General features: G+C 55.1%; 1 protein-coding gene across 1 annotated transcript in view; it reads left to right on the forward strand.

The window, feature by feature from the left end:
• The window catches only part of SIPA1L3 (signal induced proliferation associated 1 like 3), a 191,474-nt gene that overhangs the window by 126,758 nt on the left and 44,282 nt on the right, over positions 1–20,434 (forward strand). Inside the window, 5 exon segments of the mRNA XM_021094330.1 lie at positions 3,648–3,899; positions 4,594–4,731; positions 12,803–12,930; positions 19,334–19,452; positions 20,165–20,432. Coding sequence (XP_020949989.1) covers positions 3,648–3,899; positions 4,594–4,731; positions 12,803–12,930; positions 19,334–19,452; positions 20,165–20,432 — 905 coding nt within the window.

The raw sequence follows: 20,434 nt of genomic DNA on the forward strand, positions 1-20,434 counted from the left end.
CAGCCTCGGGGCTCGCGTCAGTCCCCAGGCGTCGCCTTCTCCCAGCCCTTCTGCAGGGCCTCCTCCACCCCTGCACAGAGCCCAGGCCTGGCCACACCCGCTCCGAGCTCTGCAGGGGCAAGTCAAGCTGAGATAACCCCGCAGGGAGCTCCCTGGCAGACCCCTATGCTTCAGTCTGCCCACGGGTGCACGTGCACATGCGCCCCCGCACGTGCACACACGCATGCACACGCGCGCGCGCGCACACACACACACACACACACACACCCCCATAGAGCCAGCCTGCCTATCGGATGACTCCAAAACAGAGGAGCACCAGAGGCCACAGAGGTGTCCCCGGACCTGTAGGTAGGGACCAGCCGAAAGGAAAGGAAGTGTCTGGAGGCTCCCTCCTCCAGCTCTGGGGAGAGGAGGCTGGGGAGGGTGTGACCAGACAGACGGGTTCGCTCCCTGCCCTATTAAGAGGAAAACTATCGTCCCGCTCCCTTTTTACAAGGCGGCCGCCGAAACAGGATCTCCTGTTTGCAGGGCTGGGTGTGGGTTAGGACTTGTGTGGTGGTTGTTGCTCTTCAAGTGCAGAGGTGTCTGGCTGGCCTCATTTGCAGAGCCGATAACCCAGCTCTGGGGTCCCTCCAGCCTCTTGCTGCAGCCCTGGCCTCCCGGCTCCGATGTCACGATAAGCTTGGAGGAGAAACACACCAGGTTGGGCAGAGCTGTGCTCCCTGCCAACAGCCGGCTCTGTACGGCGTGTGTCTGGACCCGGTGCTCTTCAGATACTGACAGAGTACAGGGGCTCATCCTCATGCCCCCAGGCCACAAGGCTGGGCCTCTCCAGGGTGCCCTGCACCACTGGCCACTGCCAGGCTGGGCCAGGTAGCCGGGAGGACCTCCCAGAGCCCTCACTGTCTCTGTTACTACAATCCAGGATGCTTTTGTCCCCTTTGGCCAGACTCAGGATGACTGATGGGGGGAATGGGGTGGAAACTCCTCCCTGAGAATGGAAATTGAAGCCCCACAAGTGAGTGAATAGGAGAGATAAGAAAGGAGCCCCGGTGGCCCCCAGAACCTGGGCTGTCAGGAATCAAGAATAGGAGGCAGGAGTTCCCGTGGTGGCGCAGTGGTTAACGAATCCGACTAGGAACCATGAGGTTGAGGGTTCGGTCCCTGCCCTTGCTCAGTGGGTTAACGACCCGGCGTTGCCGTGAGCTGTGGTGTAGGTTGCAGACGCGGCTCGGATCCCGCATTGCTGTGGCTCTGGCGTAGGCCGGTGGCTACAGCTCCGATTTGACCCCTAGCCTGGGAACCTCCATATGCCGCGAGAGCAGCCCAAGAAATAGCAACAACAACAACCAAAAAAAAAAAAGAAGAAGTTAGGGACCCAAGAAATCTACCCACTGGCTCCCAAACCGCTGTACAGTGGGTCAGTGTGCATTGTGGTTAAAGTTGTGGGCTTTTTTTTTTTTTAAGGGTTGCACCCACAGCATATGGATGTTCCCAGGCTGGGGGTTTAATCGAAGCTGCAGCTGCCGGCCTATGATACAGCCACAGCAATGCAGGATCCGAGCTGCATCCGTGACCCTCAGCTCACAGCAATGCCAGATCCTTAAACCACTGAGTGGGGCCGGAGATCGAACCTGCATTCTCATGGATCCTAGTCTGATTCGTTATTGCTGAGCCACAACAGGAACTCTGAGTTGTGGGCTTTCTGATCAACTTACTGTCTGAAATTTGGTTTCCAGAGTTCCCGTCGTGGCGCAGCGAAAACGATCCAACTAGGAACTATGATGTTGCGGGTTCAATCCTTGGCTTTGCTCAGTGGGTTAAGGATCCGGCGTTGCCGTGAGCTGGGGTGTAGGTTGCAGATGCAGCTCGGATCCCACGTTGCTGTCACTCTGGCGTAGGCCAGTGACTACAGCTCCGATTGGACCCCTAGCCTGGGAACCTCCATATGCCACGAGTGTGGCTATTAAAAAATAAATTAAAAATAAAAATAAATTTGGTTTCCACCTCTTATTGGCTTTGCGACCTCGGACAGGTTACTTCTCTGTGTCTCAAATTTACTTCCCTCCTCATGTGCTGATCAGAACTCTGGTTCCCAGCAACAGAGGTCAGGCAAAAGAGTCTTTAGCGGCTTATGCACCCAGTAAGACTAGGAGATAGAGCAAGATTTAAGCGTGGCTGTTTGCAGGGTCTTGGACATCTTCCTTAGGAATCTTTATCACCTGTCTCCTTTTCTGCGTTGCTGTCATTCTCAAGCCATCACCCACTTCACAGGGACACAGATATCCTGTCCCTCCTCACAGCTCCAGCTTAAGTCTCCCCAGCTCGGCAGTCCCAGTGAAATAGATCTTCCCCCGGTAGTTCCAGAGTGGATGCTCAGTGTCTCTGATTGGCTAGGCGTGGGGCACGTGACAATCCTGTGCCAGTCACTGTGTCCCGAGTGAGAAGAGATTCTGATTGGCAGGCCTGGGTCACATGTTCATTTCTGGAGTCAAGAAGTAGGGTCAGCCCCACCCAGAGCACACAGATCTATTCTCAGGAGAAGGGGTGTGGAAGCCGGGCAGGCAGGAGCAGCAAGTGTGCACTGTCTGGGGCCATGGCAGTACCCCTCCACCTCCGAGGGTTCTGTTAGATGTTTGTGTGTTGTCCTCCTGCCTGGTGAAGCCTGGGTACCTTCTAATCCAGAGATAGTGCCGGAGGAGCCCACCAAAAGTCAGATCTGGCTCTGGCGCTGCCAAGGGGCACCGTGTGTCGGGCCCAGATGCCAGAGCACAATCTCAGGTCACCTGTTGATGACTCCTTAGCAGACATGTTCTGAGCCCATAGCCTCCCAGCCACCAGGTCCACCAGCTCTCTTGCCGGGTGGCCCTGCAAGCTCCCCAGGCTCCAGGGGACTCAAGAGAACCACAGGCGATGGGCTCGACGTGGACATAAGACTTTCCAGGACGAGGGCTCCCCTGAGCATGGCTCCCACAGCTGCTAGGAGGTGGATTTTGTGAGCACGGCCCCCTCCCCGGGCTCCAAGTTCCCTCCTGTGCTGCAGTGCAGCAGCGCTGGAGAAGGCCAGCCCAGGGCTCGGCTCTCCCCGCCTCGAGCCAGGAATGCTGCGGCGCGTGTGCCAGCCTGGTCTAGGGGGAGTCACGGGCCGCTCTGCATCTATTTCAAGGTTCTGGATTTCATGGGGGTTTTTTTTCTTTTTTTTTTTTTTTTTTTTAACCACCCTGTAAAGTAGGTCACCTGCTCCTCTTCCAGCTGCTTTTGAGCTTCTTTGGAACAGGGCAGATACAACCTTTGATTCTGAGGGCATCTGCCTTTCTGGCCCCGAGTACTGCCAAGGGGGGTTGAGCCGGTCCATGGAGGACGCTGCCTGACTGAGGCCTGGGTCATGGAGGAGGGCCGGGAGGGGAAACGAAGAGAGAGGGTTGGAGGGGAGGGGAGGGGAGGTTGGAGCACCGAGCAGTGTTGGGCCCTGTTGGGGTTGAGAACTGCGAGAACTGCGAGCTGCTAAGTTTCAGACCAGTTTAAAGGGTTCCTGCTCGGCCTGTGTTAAAGGCCATCTCAGGTCCGTGCTGCGGGCACCGGTGTGTCCCAGGCAGCAGGTGAGCACAGGGGGCTGCCCGGGCGAATAACGAAACTTTTCTTCTCAGGGGGTGGCCGGAGACCTATGACATGAATACCTCGGAGCCCAAGACCGAGCCGGAGAGCCTGGCCCCGGGGGGCCGGCCCCCCTACCGCAGCAATGCTCCCTGGCAGTGGAGCGGGCCTGCGTCCCACAACTCGCTACCTGCCTCCAAGTGGGCGGCGCCCGCCACCCCCGGCCACGCCCAGTCCCTGAGCCGGCCCCCGAAGCAGACCCCCATGGTCCCCTTCCGGGAGTCCCAGCCCCTGCACAGCAAGAGGTAAGGACCCCGGGGCACCGGCCTGCCGCCCTTGGCCCGTCGCCCTCTCCTCCCCCTTTGGTCCGGGCTCCTCCTCTCCTGGCCTTTCTCTTTCTGGTCCTCACACCCCCACTCTTCCTCTGCTGATCTTTCCCCGTGAGCCCAGCGCCTGGGGACCTCCAGGCCTCAGGTTGGCAATCCACCATACCAGGCATGTAGGTTAAAACTCTGTATTTTTTTAAAGGTCAGGGGACTGAGAAGCACAGCATTCGGGGCCGCGATTCCATACGAGGGGAGGGTGTGTACTGCCCTGGTTCCAGCTCTTGGCTTGGGTGGTAGCTTCAGGGAGCTTGTATTATGATGGCATATAGATGTTACAGATCAATGCATTTGAGTATATTATGTATTCAAAGATAAAGAAAAATGTCCAAGAAATGAAGGACTCCAACCTGCAGAGGAGCATCTTGTCCCAGGTGTGGGCGAGAGCAGTCGGCGGCGGCAGCCCCGTCCTTCCCTGTCAGGCGGCGGACGCGGAGGGACAAGCTCCCCGCTGCAGGAGGAGGGCAGGGGCTGCCCTGGCTCCCGCCGCCACCCTTGGCGCAGCAGCCCTGTCCCCACCCCGACGGGAGGAGAGCAGATGAAGCAGAGGGGAAGGTCGGAAGGTCGGGCAGTCCCCCACAGCTTCCTCCCTCCCTCCCTCCCGTGTCTGTTCCAGGCCCGTCAGCTTCCCCGAAACCCCTTACACGGCGTCACCAGCAGGGGCCGACAAAGTCCCTCCCTACCGGCAGCCTTCTGGGAGCTTCTCCACCCCCAGCTCGGCCACCTACGCAAGATACAAGCCATCCCCAGAAAGGTCAGAATCTCTTCACTCTTTTCAGTTAAAGAATCTGATGAAAGCCGGCATCCTTCTCCCTCAGGAAATGCACTTACCTCCTCCGTTGATTTGCCATTTCATGGGGCTTCTGGCTTCCTGAAGATTAGGAAGGCTGAGCTGTGTCTGTTAAGACCTAGGGCCAGGCTGGCCCGAGCAGGACTCGCCTTGCCTCTCCTTGCAGCAGCATTTTGGTTGCTGTTTTCTTTCTTTTTTTAAAGCACCACATGTGTAGCATATGGAAGTTCCCAGACTAGGGGTCGAACCAGAGCTGCAGCTGCCGGCCTACACCACAGCCACAGCCACGTGGGATCCCAGCTGCGTCTTTTATCTACTCCGCAGCTTGTGGCAACACCAGATCCTTAACCACTGAGTGAGGCCAGGGATCGAACCCCAATCCTCATGGATACTAGGTGGGTTCATTACTGCTGAGCCACCACAGGAACTTCTGTCAGTTGCCATTTTTTTGCGCCTTCCAGCACGGCTGCTCATCTGACCCCAGCCTGCGCTCCCCAACACCAGGCCACCAGTATCACCCAGTTTTCATGGCCTTTCAGGCTTCAGTCCTGTCTCCTTGGATCCTTCCCCAGTCTGGCAGCCAGAGGGACCTTCCCTGTAATTCCCATGGCTCCCCACTGCCCTCAGGATAAACCCAAGCTCTGTAGCTTACTCTCAGCTGCCTTCAGCCCCAAGACCCTGTAGCTTCCCCCACCAGGGCCCCAGTCTCAGAGGCAGCCCCACCGTTCCCCTGTCCTCAGGGGAATGTCTCCCTTCTCCTCCCTTCTCATTCCGTCCATCCCTCAACCTCTGGGCATCTCTGCCTTCCCCCTCCTCCCCTTCCAAGTGCTGCGTCCTGTCCACCTCCCTGAGCCCCTAGCCTCTGTGCCGCCTCCTGGGCCACCCTCCCCTCTGCAGCCAGGGGGATCCGTGTCTTTCCCCTGCTCCCAACTCTCCCATGCATTCCAGAGCCCTCAGGACAGGGCCTCCATGCTTCACTGTGGCCACCAGGAATCCACCCACCTCTCCAGCCTTGGGCAGTGCCACACATCAGCCACTCTGGCCACTTGTAATTTCCTAGGTAGTCTGTGTGCATCTCAGAATCCCCACGCTCTTTCCTCCACTCGGGTCTTCTGCACCGTCTTCACCCCCACCTGACCCCCAACTCCATTCTTCCAACTCGAGCGCCAAGTCTCCTCCTCCAGGAATCCTTCCTCGTACCCGCCACCCTCCGTACTAAGTGATGTGCTGCCCTGGGCCCTGTGCCCCTCACTTCCCTGTGTGTTCCCTGACCATGGCCTTGAGCATTTTCCATTCTTTTTGTTTGTTTCTTTTGGTTTGGTTTTGCTTTTTAGGGCCTCACCTGCAGCACATGGAGTTCCCAGGCTAGGAATCCAATCAGGACTGAAGCTGCCAGCCTACGCCACAGCCACAGCCACAGCAACGCGGGATCCAAGCCACATCTGTGACCTACACCACAGCTCATGGCAACGCTGGATCCTTAACCCAGTGAGTAGGCCAGGGATTCAACCCGCAACCTCATGTTCCTAGTTGGATTCATTTCTGCTGCGCCACGACAGGAACTCCAGCACTCTCCATTCTGTGTGCCCAGTTAAGTGTGTGTATGCCCACTTGTGTGCATACACACTCACACATCCATGTGTGAACAACCTGCTGTCTAAGATACCAGGCCTTTCCAGCTCACCTTTGCATAACCGTCACACAGCACAGGATCTGGCACGTGGTAGGTCCTCTGTGTGCTTTGATGAAAGGCTGGCATGAGTGAGTTTGTTTGAATAGTGTGCCTCAGAGTCACCCAGAGGGAGGGCTTGTTAAGATAACAGATTACTGGGCCTTACCCCTGAGTTTCCAGCTAGGTAGCACTGCCACGCCAAGGCTGCCAGTCCAAGAAACCCAGTTTGAGAGCCGCCACACCAAACCATTGTTTGATTCTAAGCCAGTGTTGAGAAATTGGGGGGAACCTGCTCACTTGTTTATCTCCTAGTAGTTACCATTCAGCTTTCATCAGCAAAGGGTCCCGAGAGCCTTCCACGGGCCAGGTGCCAGGGGAAATATTGGAGATACTCACTTACCCCAGGGGTTCCCCGACACTGCTGTGCGAGAGAGGGTCTGGGAGGCCATGTGCAGTCTGATGAGAACTCTAATAGCCTCCGGCCTTGGAGTTGGGAGTGCAGCCCAGCCCCAGGTTTAGGCTGGCCGCCCGGGGAGGTGACATCTGACTAGGGCTTTGAGGGCGTAGTAGGAGTTTGCCGCAGAGCAGAAGGAGAAAGTCATTCCAGAGCGAAGGCCTCAGACATGAGTAGGCAGGACGGTGTGGAAGCAGGACGGGTGGAGAGGGATCTAGGCCACGGGAGCACCTGAGCGGCAACCGTGGCCGAGGTTGGAAACGGCAGTTGGCGTGCAGCCGTTAGCCAAGCAGGGGGCGCTGGGGACGAGGGTGCCGGTTACTCTGGCTTCAGAGTCTTGCTATCCCCCCACCCCTTTGTTATTACTATTACTATTTTTAAACTCTTTCTTTGAAATAATTATAGATTTACAGGGAGTTAAAAAGAAATGGATAGGGACCTCCTGGAACCCGTCCCCCAGCCTCTCCAAATGTTAACTTAGGATGTGCTGTCAGAGCAAAACATTGGTATTGGTGCAGTCGTGGCTCTTATTCGGAATTCACCAGTTACATGAGCCTGCGTGTGTGGCTCTGTGCAGTTCTGTCCACGGTTAAGACACCCAGCTGGACTGTGAGGTCCCTTCTCTATCCCTTTATAGCCACGCCCATCCCCTCCCCATCCCTAACCTCTGACAACCACTACTCTGTTCCACATCTGTTTCTGGAATGTTCTGTAAAAGGAATCATACAGTTTGTACCCTTTTGAGGTTCTTTTTCGCTCCGTTGAGGGTCACCCAGGTTGTTGCCTCTGTCAGTAGTCAGTTTGTGTTATTGCTGAGTTGGAGTCCATGGTGTGATAGCATCAAAGGATACTCTGGGTAATTTCTGGGTTTGGGCTGTTAACAAATATTCATGCTGTTAATAAGCATGAAAATAAGTCTTTGTTTCTCTGGGGTAAGTGCCCAAGAATACAGTTGCTTGCCAAAATATGGAAACCCCCTAAATGTCCATTGACAGACGAATGGATAAGGGAAATATGATGTTATGTACACAGTGGAATATTATTCAGGCATAAAAAGGTAATTCTAGCTGTTTTTAACAATATAGGTGAACCTCGAAGACATCGTGTTGCTAAGTGAAATAAATCAGAGAAGGACAAATATTATATGGTATCACTTATATGTGGAACCAAAAAAAATGTCGAACTCAAAAGAAACAATAGAATAGGGGTCGCCTGGGTAGTTTCCTAGGTGGGAGAAATGGGAAGATATTGGTCAAAGGGCACCAACTTTGAATTATAAGATTAATATGTTTTGAAGTTCCTGCTGTGGTGCAAGTGGGTTAAAAATCCAACTGCAATGGCTCAGGCCACTGCGGAGGCACGGGTTCGATCCCTGGCCCAGTAACTTCCATATGCCACAGGTACAGCCATAAAAATTTTAAAAAATAAGATGAATAAGTTCTGAAGATTTATTGTATAGCATGGTGGCTGTAGTTAATAACTCTGTATTTTATGCTTAAATATGCTAAGAGGAGTTCCCTGGTGGCTCAGTGGGTTAAAAATCCATCGTTGTCACGACTGTGGCTCTGGTTACTGCTGTGGCGTGGGTTCAGTCCCTGGCCCCGGGGACTTCCACATGCCATGGGTGTGGCCAAAAAAGGGGAGCGGGGCGAGGAGGGAAACTCTCTGCAGCCCCTAGAACTGAGCCTGGCACATGGTAACGGCTCCAGGAGGGTTATGCCTGTCACCACCGGGTGCAGGCCCTGTGCAAATGGCATCTCTGTCCGAGGGTTTGCCATTCTCGGGTGCAAGATGAGCAGACGTCCAGATTCAGGACAGAATTGTGTGCCCGGCTCAGCACCCCGCAGAGCTGGCCTGGACCCCAGACATTTGCTCATCAGGCCACTTGGCTGGCTTTTTTTGGTTTGTTTTTCCTTTGTTTTTCTCTGCCAGTTCCATAAAGAGTGGTATGTATATCAGTTAGGAGGCATTTGACTTTAAGTGCCAGAAGCCTAACTCCAGAAGGCCTGAAGCATTAAGGGGATTTATCCTCATCACATCCTAAGTCCCGAGGCAGGATGGCTCTGGGACTAGTTAATTTTGTAGTGTCATCCTCAGGGACCTGGCTCCACTTGTGACCCACGAGGGCTACTATGGCTTCAAGCAAAACCCTGCCGAAAAAGAGGGAAGAGCTTCTCTTTGTTTCTGAGAGTTGAGGAACTCGGTCAGTTGTCCATCCCTGAACTAAATCCAGGCAAGATCACATTGGGCCCCCAGGACTGTCTTTTATTTATTTATTTTTTAATTTTGTGGCCGCGCCCACAGCACATGGAAATTCCCAGGCCAGGGATCGAATCCCAGTCATAGCTGCAGCAGCACGAGAGCCTTACCCCGCTGCACCTGGCCAGGGATTGAACCTGCACCTCCAGTGACCCAAGCTACTGCAGTTGGAGTCTTAACCCACTGTGTTAACTCTCCAGCCCCACTCCTGTCTTAAACCACCAGGATTTACTCAAGTCAGGTGGTGGAGGGCTGGTGGCCAGAGCACAATCTGGACTCCACTAGCAGGAACAAAGGTGATGATGTCTGTTGGGTGGCAGTTTGTTGACCCAGCATGTAGTTTGTTCACCCAACAATGGCGTCCTTTCCACAGCCATCCTGTAAGGCACTCGTCCCTGTTCCATGCTTCTGTCTGTGCAGGAGATGGACAGAGCAAGGCTGGAGCCCTGCCCTCAGGAGTTCACATCTGTCTCGGTGCTTTCCTATGTGGCAGAGTGGGACGTTCAAAGCCAAGATCCTGGCAGCCCAAACCTGCTTCTGGGGAGTTTTGCCCAGAGCTGTACATGGTGAGATGCTGCAATGTCCCAATTTCCAGTCTGCTTGACCAGCAGTGACAGAAATGACCCCAAATGGGACATAGTCGACACCTACGGAACAATTAGCATAGATCAGTCCTTTTATGTTGGGATAATAAGAAGGCTTCTTAGTGAGAGAATTACGTAAGTGGACAAAGTACAGGTTGTCTTGATTGAGGGCAGTTAGTGAGAGATGAAGCTGGGAAGATACGTCCAGCTAAAGATGGTCCATCAGTTAGGATTAGCTGCAGCTGCATAATATAGAAAATGGCGATTCAGATGAGATTGTTTCTTTCTTTCTCCCACGTTGTCAGGGACCCAGGCACTTCCCCGCCAATGTTCTGCCATCCTTGGCCTGTGCCCTGCTGGTCTTAAGGTGGCTGCTGGAGCCTCAGCCTTAAGGAGATAATGAGGCAAAGTCACATGCAGTACTTTTATCTCATTGATCAGAACTGCAAGGGAGCCTGGGAAATGTAGTTTGTTAACCTATCAATGGCTGCCCCAAATACAGTAGGGATTCTGTCCCCAAGGCAGAAGCAGAGAACGGCCTGCAGTGTCTGCCACTCACACCTTCCGCTCTCCTCTAGCCCGCCCCAGCCACTTTCCTTTAGTTCTCAGGATTTGATAGGAACGTTTTGAGAAAATGGAATAAACGCATCAACACTCCAATTTCCAGCTGTGCTGGAGCCACGTTTTACCAGGAGGTAGCGGCCAGCTAGTAAGGTGAAGATGACTTATGCTTTTTATGGTTTTGACTATCTTTTTTTTCCTGGAGGCATTAGAGGTCAAGGTCTGGAGGAGTGGGGATAGTATGTATTTTCTTGGCAAGGGAGTAGAGATAAGTTTGCAGGAAGTACAATGTGCCTCTGAAGCCCCCCTCTGCTGCTGCCCTGGAGGCATTGCAGCCAGGAGTTTAGAGCTGGTCTTTGCAGAGACAGCTCTGGCTTGGGACTGACAGGGTGACCTGGAGAAATCAGTTAGCTCCTCTTTTGGATCTTGAGGTTCCCAGTTGCCCACCCTCTCAAGTTGCAAGTTTAGGCACAGGAGCCAAATGGGGAGTCTCAGTATCGGCTTGATTAATGGAGGCTCAGGGACTCCCCCCAAGTCCAGGGCTTTTGTCAGTGGAATGTTTCTGGCTGCAAGTAATCAAAACTTGGCAGGCTCAAACACTGTGGGAATGTGTCATCCCGCAGGAAAAACAAGGTTCAAAGAGCAGACTCCAGGGAGGGTCCGTCCAGCATCCGGACAACATTATCAGGGGCCGGGTGGTCCCTGCCTCCTCTCTTCCCCCCTCAGCTCTGGCCCCGTCCTCAGGCTGGCGGGGATAGCGCAGCGGTGGCTCGCGTGTGGGGTCTGGACGCAGTAGCACCTGGTAGAGAAGAGCGGCCATCTTTCCTTGTCACCTCCTTCAGAACAAGGAGACTTTCCCCCAAAGCCCCTTAGCAGCCTTCACCCACCATGCTCTCAGGGTATGCTGGGTAACGGACCCTTGAAAACTGGGGTGACTTACTCAGCAAGGGTTTGCTTCACACCCACACTGCAGGTCCACCACTGATCGGCATGGGGCCTCTCGGGACCCAGGCCACCTTACGACTCCCTGGCAAGAACCGATCACACAGCCCTGACCAGCCGCTCTCAAGGGGCAGGAAGTGTGGTCGTGCCATGTATGTGCCAGATGAAGAGTCAGAAGTATTTTCTGGGAATCTTAATAATTCACATCCTCTCATGTCTCCTGTGTCTGTCCCTGACCAGCCCCCGGCATGGAGAGGAGTTGCGCCATGACTAGCTCTGATCTGAGGTGGAAGGGACATTGGGAGGTGCCCACAAGATTCACTCCAGGCCATCGAGAACGCGGCTGGGGAGTTCCCATCATGCCTCAGCAGGTTAAGAACCCAACTAGTGGAGTTCCGTTGTGGCTCAGTGGTTAACGCATCCAACTAGGCACCACAAGGTTGGGGGTTCGATCCCTGGCCTCGCTCAGTGGGTTAAGGATCCAAGGTTGCCGGTGAGCTGTGGTGTAGGTCACAGATGCTCGGATCTGGTGTTGCTGTGGCTGTGGCGTAGGCCGGCAGCCGTAGCTCCCATTCAACCCCTAGCCTGGGAACTTCCATGTGCTGCAGGTGCAGCCCTAAAAAGAAAAAAAATGAGAGAACACAGCTGGGACCTAAGGCCACAGAGAGATCCTTCTGCCTGTTGCTCTGTTAAATCTAAGCCCTTGCCTGCAGCTCTGCAGGGCCAGCCCCGCAGAGAATCTCTAGGAGACAGGTTTGTCGTTTCATGCCTCCACAGCCCTGTGAAGTGGAAAGCGTCATCCCAGGGTTCAGACGGGAAACCTGCAGTTCAGGCCAATGAGCACTTGCCCGAGCAAGGTCTTGTGGCCAAGGGAGGTCTGGAGCCCAGACCTGCGTCCGGGCCTCTCCCCTGCAGTGCCTTCCGCCAACCCAGAGACACACATGCTTCTGGCCTATCAGCCAGTTGTGTCATGTCAGCCTCAGGCTAAGCTCTGGGCACGTAGGACACCATCCAGTCCCACACTAAAGGTCCTACTGTGACTGCCTGACAGCCAGGGCAACTCAGGCTCAGGCTGAGGCAGCGACTCTGCCTCACTGGACAGGAAGCAGAGGCGAGGTTTGATTCCCCAGGGTACCTGGTTCCAGACCTCCTGTCCCTACAAATGCTGACTTAGTCTATTCTTCCCCACCAGAGAGAACGGGCCCCCAAGACAGACCTGGGGACCGGGGGCTGCTGACAGCAGCTTGCTCTGTTTCACAGCCAAAAAAGAGCACCCTGAGGAGCTTGTGGGGAGGGCCGCTGGCCCAAGTGGCTTCTACCCCCTCCTTCCTCGAGGACCCACCTGGCCCTGCGCGCCCTGCCACCACCTGGCCTGCTTCCCAGGCAAAGCTCATTCCTGACCCTCCGTTAATAGCATGTTTCCAGGCTTACTCACTTCGCCTCCCCTCCGCGCCGAGCCTCCTGTGTGTTTAAAACCCCCCAATGAGCAAGTCTCCGGCTCCGGTGGTTCTGACGCCCCAGCCCTTCACCCCACCGTGCTTGCCTCCTCTTGCTCCCCTGCAGGTACGCAGCCGCCCCGCACCCGCTGCTGTCTTTTGATCCCCACTTCAGCCACGATGCAACGTCCAGTGGCGACTCCTCCTCAGGCGGCTTGACCAGCCAGGAGAGCACCATGGAGCGCCAGAAGCCAGGTAGGGCCTCCCCAGGCCACCCGTACCCCGGCCTCGCCCTGCAGGGCCCCTGATGTACAGAGTGACAGGTGACGCCCCCCCCTTCCTGTCAGTGATGAAGAAAGCTGTGTGTCACACGTGAGGTTAGAGGAGTCACCCGGCAGAGCGGCAGGGACAGGGGTCCGTGAGGGGGGTCTATCTTCACCCTGACCGGGCATCAGCAGGTGGGGTCTGCCAGCACTATCAGGGGCCGGGGCGCAGGTGTGTGACATGGAGGTGGTGACCCCCAGGGGAAGTCTTTGAAAAGGACCAAAAGCGGTGCTCTCAGGGGCTCCCACCTGGTGGTGTCCTGAGGCTGCTCATTATATAAACCCTCCAGGGCTGTTCCTCCACTATTGTGGACGTGACAGCACATGCCGAGGAGCGAACCCAGCCCTTGAGCATCTACTGTGACCACATATCACAAAGTCATCAGGCCCACGTTCCACACCCAGGGCAAGACAGACATGGCCAGCCTCCGGAGGACCCCTGCCCCTCCCAGCCAGTACCCCCGCAGGTCACCATCCTGCTTCTCATGGCCAGGCTGAGTCTCGCCTGGTTTTGAATTTCACGTATGGGGAACATAGACTCCCACTGAATGGGGTGGGGGGGCTTTGGTTGCGTAACATCACATCAGGCACGTGACCCTACGCAGCAGCGCAGTTTCCAAGGGGGCGTCTCCATCCTATGAATGACCCACGGTCTCTTACTGTGTCCTAGTGCTCCACTAGTGTCGTTAGGAAGAGTCTCATACGTGTCATTCGAAGAAGACACGCTCAGGTTTCTGTAGGGGGTATCCCCGAGGGGGGGGGACTGCTTTGTAAGTGACCACCCATCTCCCACTCCCGCCAAGGACAGAGTTCTCGTTGCTCTGTGTCCTCCCCAGCGTTTTCATTTCAGCCTTTCTCCTGGGCACACAGTGAGATCACATCGTCCTTTTAATTTACATTTTTCTGATGCCTGATGAGGCCGAGCATCTTCTCATCTGTTTATTCTCCTATGTATTGTTATTCATACAAGCATGTACTACTCAGATGAACATTTTATTTATTTATTTATTTGTTTGTTTTGTCTTTTTGCTATTTCTTGGGCCGCTCCCGCGGCATATGGAGATTTCCAGGCTAGGGGTCGAATCGGAGCCGTAGCCACCAGCCTACACCAGAGCCACAGCAACGCGTGATCCGAGCTGCGTCTGCAACCTACACCACAGCTCATGGCAACACCAGATCGTTAACCCACTGAGCAAGGGCAGGGACCGAACCCGCAACCTCATGGTTCCTAGTCGGATTCGTTAACCACTGCGCCACGATGGGAACTCCTCAGATGAACATTTTAAACATAGTTCCTCATAACAAACCTGTAGCCCCCTTGAAGTGTGAGAACCACCAAATGATGGATGGGCTCAAAAGAGAGAAAATCAGCGACAGAGGGCTGACATTGAGGGGGACGAGATGGAGATATCCACGCAGGGGAAGTTCTAGAATATCCGGGCAGCCCTCCGGGACAACCGTGTTGGCAGCTCACCGGCTCCCCCGGGCGCTGCGGGGCAGGTTACGTGCCCCAGGATTAGCAGCCTAGAGAATTCCCCATGGTTCTCATAAATGGGGGCAGTGGCTGGACTTGAGGCAAGCAGGTCGCCCTCTCGGCTCTGCCATCCCGCTTCTGCTGCCACCGGCGCCCGCAGACACAGTTCCCGCCCCTCCTCGGCGCGCGGGATCCTGCCTGCAGTGCTGTGATCTTTTCTCCCGCACAGTTTCACAGCCTTCCCCCCACTCCAGTTGAGAGAAAAAGAAATGTGTTACTTGGCAGTGTCATCACACCAAAGTGTAAAATGAGGAGGAAGATTTTCCAGCCCTCGACACAGCCCCCAGTTAGTGGCTCAGAAACTCACTGTTGTCCTCCCCCCCCCCGCTTCTTCTGTCTCCCTGAGCTCGGCTCCCCTCTCGCTTCACTGGGACCTTGCTCTCAGTTGACTGACACCTCCCTGCACACACCCGCACATCAGGGCTGTCTGTTGGGAAGTGTCTTAAAGTCCAGAATGTATCGAGACCCAGGCAGGGGCGGCCGGCGCCCTGGCCGTGGGGGTTTGCCCCGCCCTCATCGGATGTCGCCATCCCAGCAGCAGACGCGGTTTCGGGCACTCTCCACCCCCTCCTGCTTGATCATCAGGAGCACAACAGAGTGGGCACTGGGACTGCCCTGTTTGGGCAACAAGGGAAATGATGGCACAGTGGGTTAAGAATCCGACCGATAAAAAATTAAAAAATAATAAAAGAATCCGACTGAGGTCTCTCAGGTGGCTGCAAAGGTGCGGGATCCATCCCCGGCTTGGGTTAAGGATCCGGTGTTGCCACAGATGTGGCTGAGATTCAGTCCCTGGCCCGGGAACGTCCTTGTGCCTCAGGTGTGGACATTTAAAAAAAGAGAGAGAAATGGGAGTTCCCGTCGTGGTGCATCGGAAACAAACCCTACGAGGAACCATGAGGTTTCGGGTTAGATCCCTGGCCTCGCTCAGTGGGTTAAGGATCCAGCGTTGCTGTGAGCCGTGGTGTAGGTCGCAGATGCTCGGATCTGGCGTTGCTGTGGCTCTGGCATAGGCTCCAGTTGGACCCCTAGCCTGGGAACCTCCAGATGTCACAGGTGCAGCTCTAAAAAGACAAAAAGACCAAAAAATAGAAATGAAGAGGAGGAAGATAAGACAGAGAAAGCTTGTCCCTTGTCTGAGGTCCCTGCTGGCATCATTGAGATTTGAACCAAGACCTGCTGGGTTCTAGAAGTCTTCCTTAATCCCCACCACCCACGGACACCAGCACAATCCCTCACCCACAGTGAGAGCATTTCTCACACCTCAGCGCACCCAGGTTAGGAAGTGGCCCCAGAGCCACCAGATGCCACAGGTCCGTGCCTGGCCATGGTGTCAGCACAGCTCTCACAGCCACGTCCGTGCCTGTCACCCACCTGGTGTGTCAGGGGTGAAGCAGTAGAGCCAAAAGGTCACTGGGGGTCAGTTCAGAGGACCAGTGAAGGGCCCAGGATCAGGGCCTGCTAAGGGCAGGGCCAGGGCAAAGGGGACATGGGGGCCACCCAGGAGGGGCAGGAATCCAGCCCTTCATCCCTCCATTCATTCGACACGTCACCCGTGATACTCGCCAGGCTGGGCGCCAGGGATACAGTGTGAGCCAGACAGTTGGGTCCCCTGCCTTCTTGGAGCTGACAGTCCGTGGGAGAGACCGACGGTAAACAGGAGCACCCAGTGACACCCACCCACCAACGATGCGGGGTGTGGGGGAAGCAAACACAGTGCCTCGAGAGGGGTTGGTGGGATTGGAGGGGATCTCTGAGCAAATCCTGGCTTGGGCAAGGCTGGAATGCAGAGGAGCCAACTGGGAGGAGAACATTCCAGGGAAAGGGAGCTGGTCAAAGACCCGATGTAGGAGGGCATCGGCCGTTGGAGACGTGGTGGGAGATGAGGCCAGGGAGGTGACATGGACAGCGCGGCAGGGACTCTATCCTTCGCTCAGAACTGCAGAGATGAGGAGAGAGGAAATCTGACTCGGGTGTGCAGAGCAGCCCTCCGTCTGCAGATTCCTGCAGGGTGTGGCCTGTGGAGGGGGAGAGATGGGAGTTTCTAAATGTGGTTGTTGCAAGATACAGTTAGAATTTCCTCATGTTCAAGGATAATAACCAAGGCTTGTGGGGGGGTGTTTTAGGGTTGGTTTTTTTTTTGTCTTTTTAGGGTTGCACCCACGGCATATGGAGGTTCCCAGGCTAGGAGTCCAGGTGGAGCTACAACTGCCAGCCTACAGCACAGCCACAGCAACGCCAGAACCTAGCCATGCCTGTGACCTGCACCACAGCTTACAGCAGTGCCAGATGCTTAACCACTGAGCGAGGCTAGGGATCAAACCCGTGTCCTCGTGGATGCTGGTCAGGTTTGTTAACCGCTGAGTCAACGACGGTAATGCCTGTTTTGTTTTTGGCCACACCCACAGCATGTGGAAGTTCCCAGCTAGGGCTTGGACCCACACCACATTGCCACTGCAGTGCCAATGCCAGATCCTTAACTGGCTGGGCCACAAGGGAACTCCAGTAGTCAGTTTTTGACCTGAGCAGCTGAAAGAATGAAGCTGTATGGTCTGAGCAGGAAAGACTCTGAACGATGCAGTTTGGGGAAGAGAAGGAGTTGACTCTGGCCGTGTTCAGTGGGAGGTTCCAGTAGACACCCGGTAGAGGTGTCGTCAGGCAGCCATTTATACAAGTCTCAAGTCATGGGGGGAGGTCCAGGCCAGGGACAGAAGTGTGGGAGCCTTTGGGGTCGTAGGTGGTAGTGAAGGCTGGATGTGACTGCCCTGGGCTTGGCTCACTGCAGAAGTATGGTCTCCAGGCGTGGTCTGGCCACCTCACAAGGACCAACGCCTCCTGGGTGTGTGGGATGCTCCAAAGAGGAAAAGCGTCTCCAGAGTAGAGTAGGTAGACAGCCTGCCCCCACTCTCGTCATGGTTCCCAGATGAAAGCCACACAGGCAGTGGCACCTTCAACTGTGGCCAGCCAGCTGCTCTCTGCCGTGGCCTTGAGGGCTCTGCCTGGCCCTCCAGGCCCCTTCCCCAGCAGGAACGTGGGGCCAGAGCGTCCTGGGGCTGCACCGAGGGCAGCAGTCTGTATGGTTGTGCGCGTCCAGTGGGCCTGGTGAGAATCCTGAGTCAGCTGTGTGACCTTGGCGGTGACCTCATCTCTCCCAGCTTCCGGTCCGTCTTCAGTGGTGGACCCCTGAGTGCCTCTCCTTCCAGGATGGTCTGGGGATCCAGCGAGATCACACCCAGCCCGGCACAGGACCTAGCCCATCATCATGAGAACGGTGACCCCTGCTTCGAGCGCACTCACTCTCCCGTGTTGCCTGAGTCGTCGTCGGGGAAGCTCAGAGAAGGGTGCGGGGGTTGAGAGCACAGACATGAAGCTTTTCCTGACTGTGTGACCTTAGAGCAATTGCTTAACCTCTCTGTCTTTTCTCCTTCACACATTAATCCGGTGCTAATATCTGCCTCACAGTAACACAGGGAGGATGTAACAGGGTAATGCATGCTAAGCACTTAGAGCAGTGCTGACACAGAGCACGAGCTTCATGATAATAACCGTTCTCATGAGCATTTAAAATGCAGCATTGGAGTTCCCGCTGTGGCACAGCAGTAATGAACCCAATTAGTATCCATGAGGATGCGAGTTTGATCCCTACCCCACTCTGTGGGTTAAGGATCCAGTATTGCCATGAGCTGTGGTGTAGGTCGCAGGCCCAGCTTGAATATCACATTGCTGTGGCTGTGGTGTAGGCTGGCAGCTGTAGCTCTGATTTGACCCCAAGCCTGGGAACTTCCATGTGGCTCAGGTGCAGCCCTAAAAAAAAAAAAAAAAAAAAAAAATGCAGCGTTAATCAAAAGTATAGGCTCTGGGGTTAGACTACCTGTTAGTTTAAGTTTAATAAATAATATTAACTAGCCCTGCATTGGGATTTGCGTGTCTTTTTAAAATCCAGTGCTCAGTTCAGGCATACGGACTAGCTTGGGAGTTTAGACTTAATTTACACTCATACCAGCCATCATGATTTTAAACCTCTTTCACCTTTGAGCCAGCAATTGTAGAATTCTGTCCCAGACACAATTCCGCACTTGCTCAAAGTTGGGTGTAGAGGGAAGGCCGCCACAATGTTAAGAAACCCTGAAAATAACCTGAATGTTCATCAGTAGGAAACTGGTTAATTACTTGACGTCCGTGCACATAGTGGACACTGTACAGCTGTTAAAAGTCAGAGAATCTCATGTTCAGGTGTGTGAAGATGTGTTATGACGATAAAGAGCAAAAGGCAAGTGTAAGGGTATTTGTAAAGTGAGAAATCCAGCTGTCGGCAGTGCTTTGGTGACTGCATTTTCATTTAACAGAAAGAGTTATACACATTTAACCCGCAAGGGAATGCGCCCTCGCTTATGTCAAGAACCCTATTCACCAAAAAGATAAAAGACAGTCCCATAGCAAACATGGGTAAAGGATGTGAACAAGTCATTTACAAAATAGAGACTCTGAATGGCCAGTAAGGATGAAAAAGGGCTCAGCCTCCTGTGGCACAGAGGACTGTTACACGGCTTTGCTAAGGGAACCCACGTAGAAGCACCAGAATTACGGCATGTGATAAGTGCTCCGTAAATATTCTGTCACCGAGGGTTGTTTTCTCCAAGACGGGAGTCGATGGGGTCACGACCCTGTGTGAGCTCAGCAGACAAGCCGGCAGGGGGGTGGGACCATCAGACCACATGCAGGACCAGATCCTTTGGGTGGACTCCGGCCAGCGCCTGCATAACCTCTGACCACTGGTGGACTGTCCTCTGTCTTCCTGCAGAGCCTTTGTGGCATGTGCCCGCCCAGGCCCGGCTCTCAGCCATGGTCGGAAGCAGCGGGAGCAAGCACACCTCCAGGCAGGACGCAGCAGGCAAAGATTCCCCCAACAGGCATTCCAAAGTGAGTTGGGGCCCCGCCTGTCAAGCCCAGGAGCTGGCGCCGTGGGAGCTGGCTGCTTCACGCGGGTGGGAGCCGGGCGGGGGGGGGAACGACTCTGGGCACTCCGCATGAGCACACCCTCCACCTCTGCCACCCTCCACTCCAGCAGAGTGGCTGGTCCAGATTTAGACACCGCTAGGCCCGCGTCCTGGCTCCAGCCCCCACCAGCCACATCACCCTGGGCAAATCCCTCACCTCCTGGAGTCTCCTCAGGCCATGGGTCCTGGCAGGTGTCTTCACCAGCTCGGGCTGCCGTAACAAAAGACCACAGACCAGGTAGCTTATAAGCAACAGAAATTTCTATCTGACAGTTGTGGAGGCTGGGGAAGTCTAAGATCAAGGTGCCAACAGATTGCGAGTCCGGTGAGGATCCACTTCCTGGTTCATTGGCAGCCTTCCCCTCCCCTCGTGTGTGCAGGGAGCTCTCTGTGGTCACTTTGATAGGGATGTGAGCAAGTATATGGATTTCATCACCCCATTCGTGAGGAGTACACAAGCACTCACAGGATAAGCATGCAAACTGTAGAGGAGTTTTATGACCCCGTTCATGTGGGCTCTCCCCTCGTGACCTGTCCGGCTCCAGGGTTCACACTTGCATGCAGGGAGGACCCAGGGAGGGGAGGTCGGCTGTTGACGCTGGAGCCTGGGGATGACACGCTCTCCCACCTTCCAGGGCGAGCCTCAGTACTCCAGTCATTCCAGCAGCAATACCCTCTCCAGCAACGCGTCCAGCAGCCACAGTGACGATCGCTGGTTCGACCCGCTGGACCCCCTGGAGCCAGAGCAAGACCCTCTCTCCAAGGGCGGCTCCAGCGACAGCGGCATTGACACCACCCTCTACACCTCCAGCCCCAGCTGCATGTCCTTGGCCAAGACGCCTCGGCCGGCCAAGCCGCACAAGCCCCCAGGAAGTATAGGTCTTTGTGGGGGCGGGCACGAGGCT

Source organism: Sus scrofa, chromosome 6 (assembly GCF_000003025.6).
Source record: "Sus scrofa isolate TJ Tabasco breed Duroc chromosome 6, Sscrofa11.1, whole genome shotgun sequence".
Classification (NCBI taxonomy): domain Eukaryota; kingdom Metazoa; phylum Chordata; class Mammalia; order Artiodactyla; family Suidae; genus Sus; species Sus scrofa.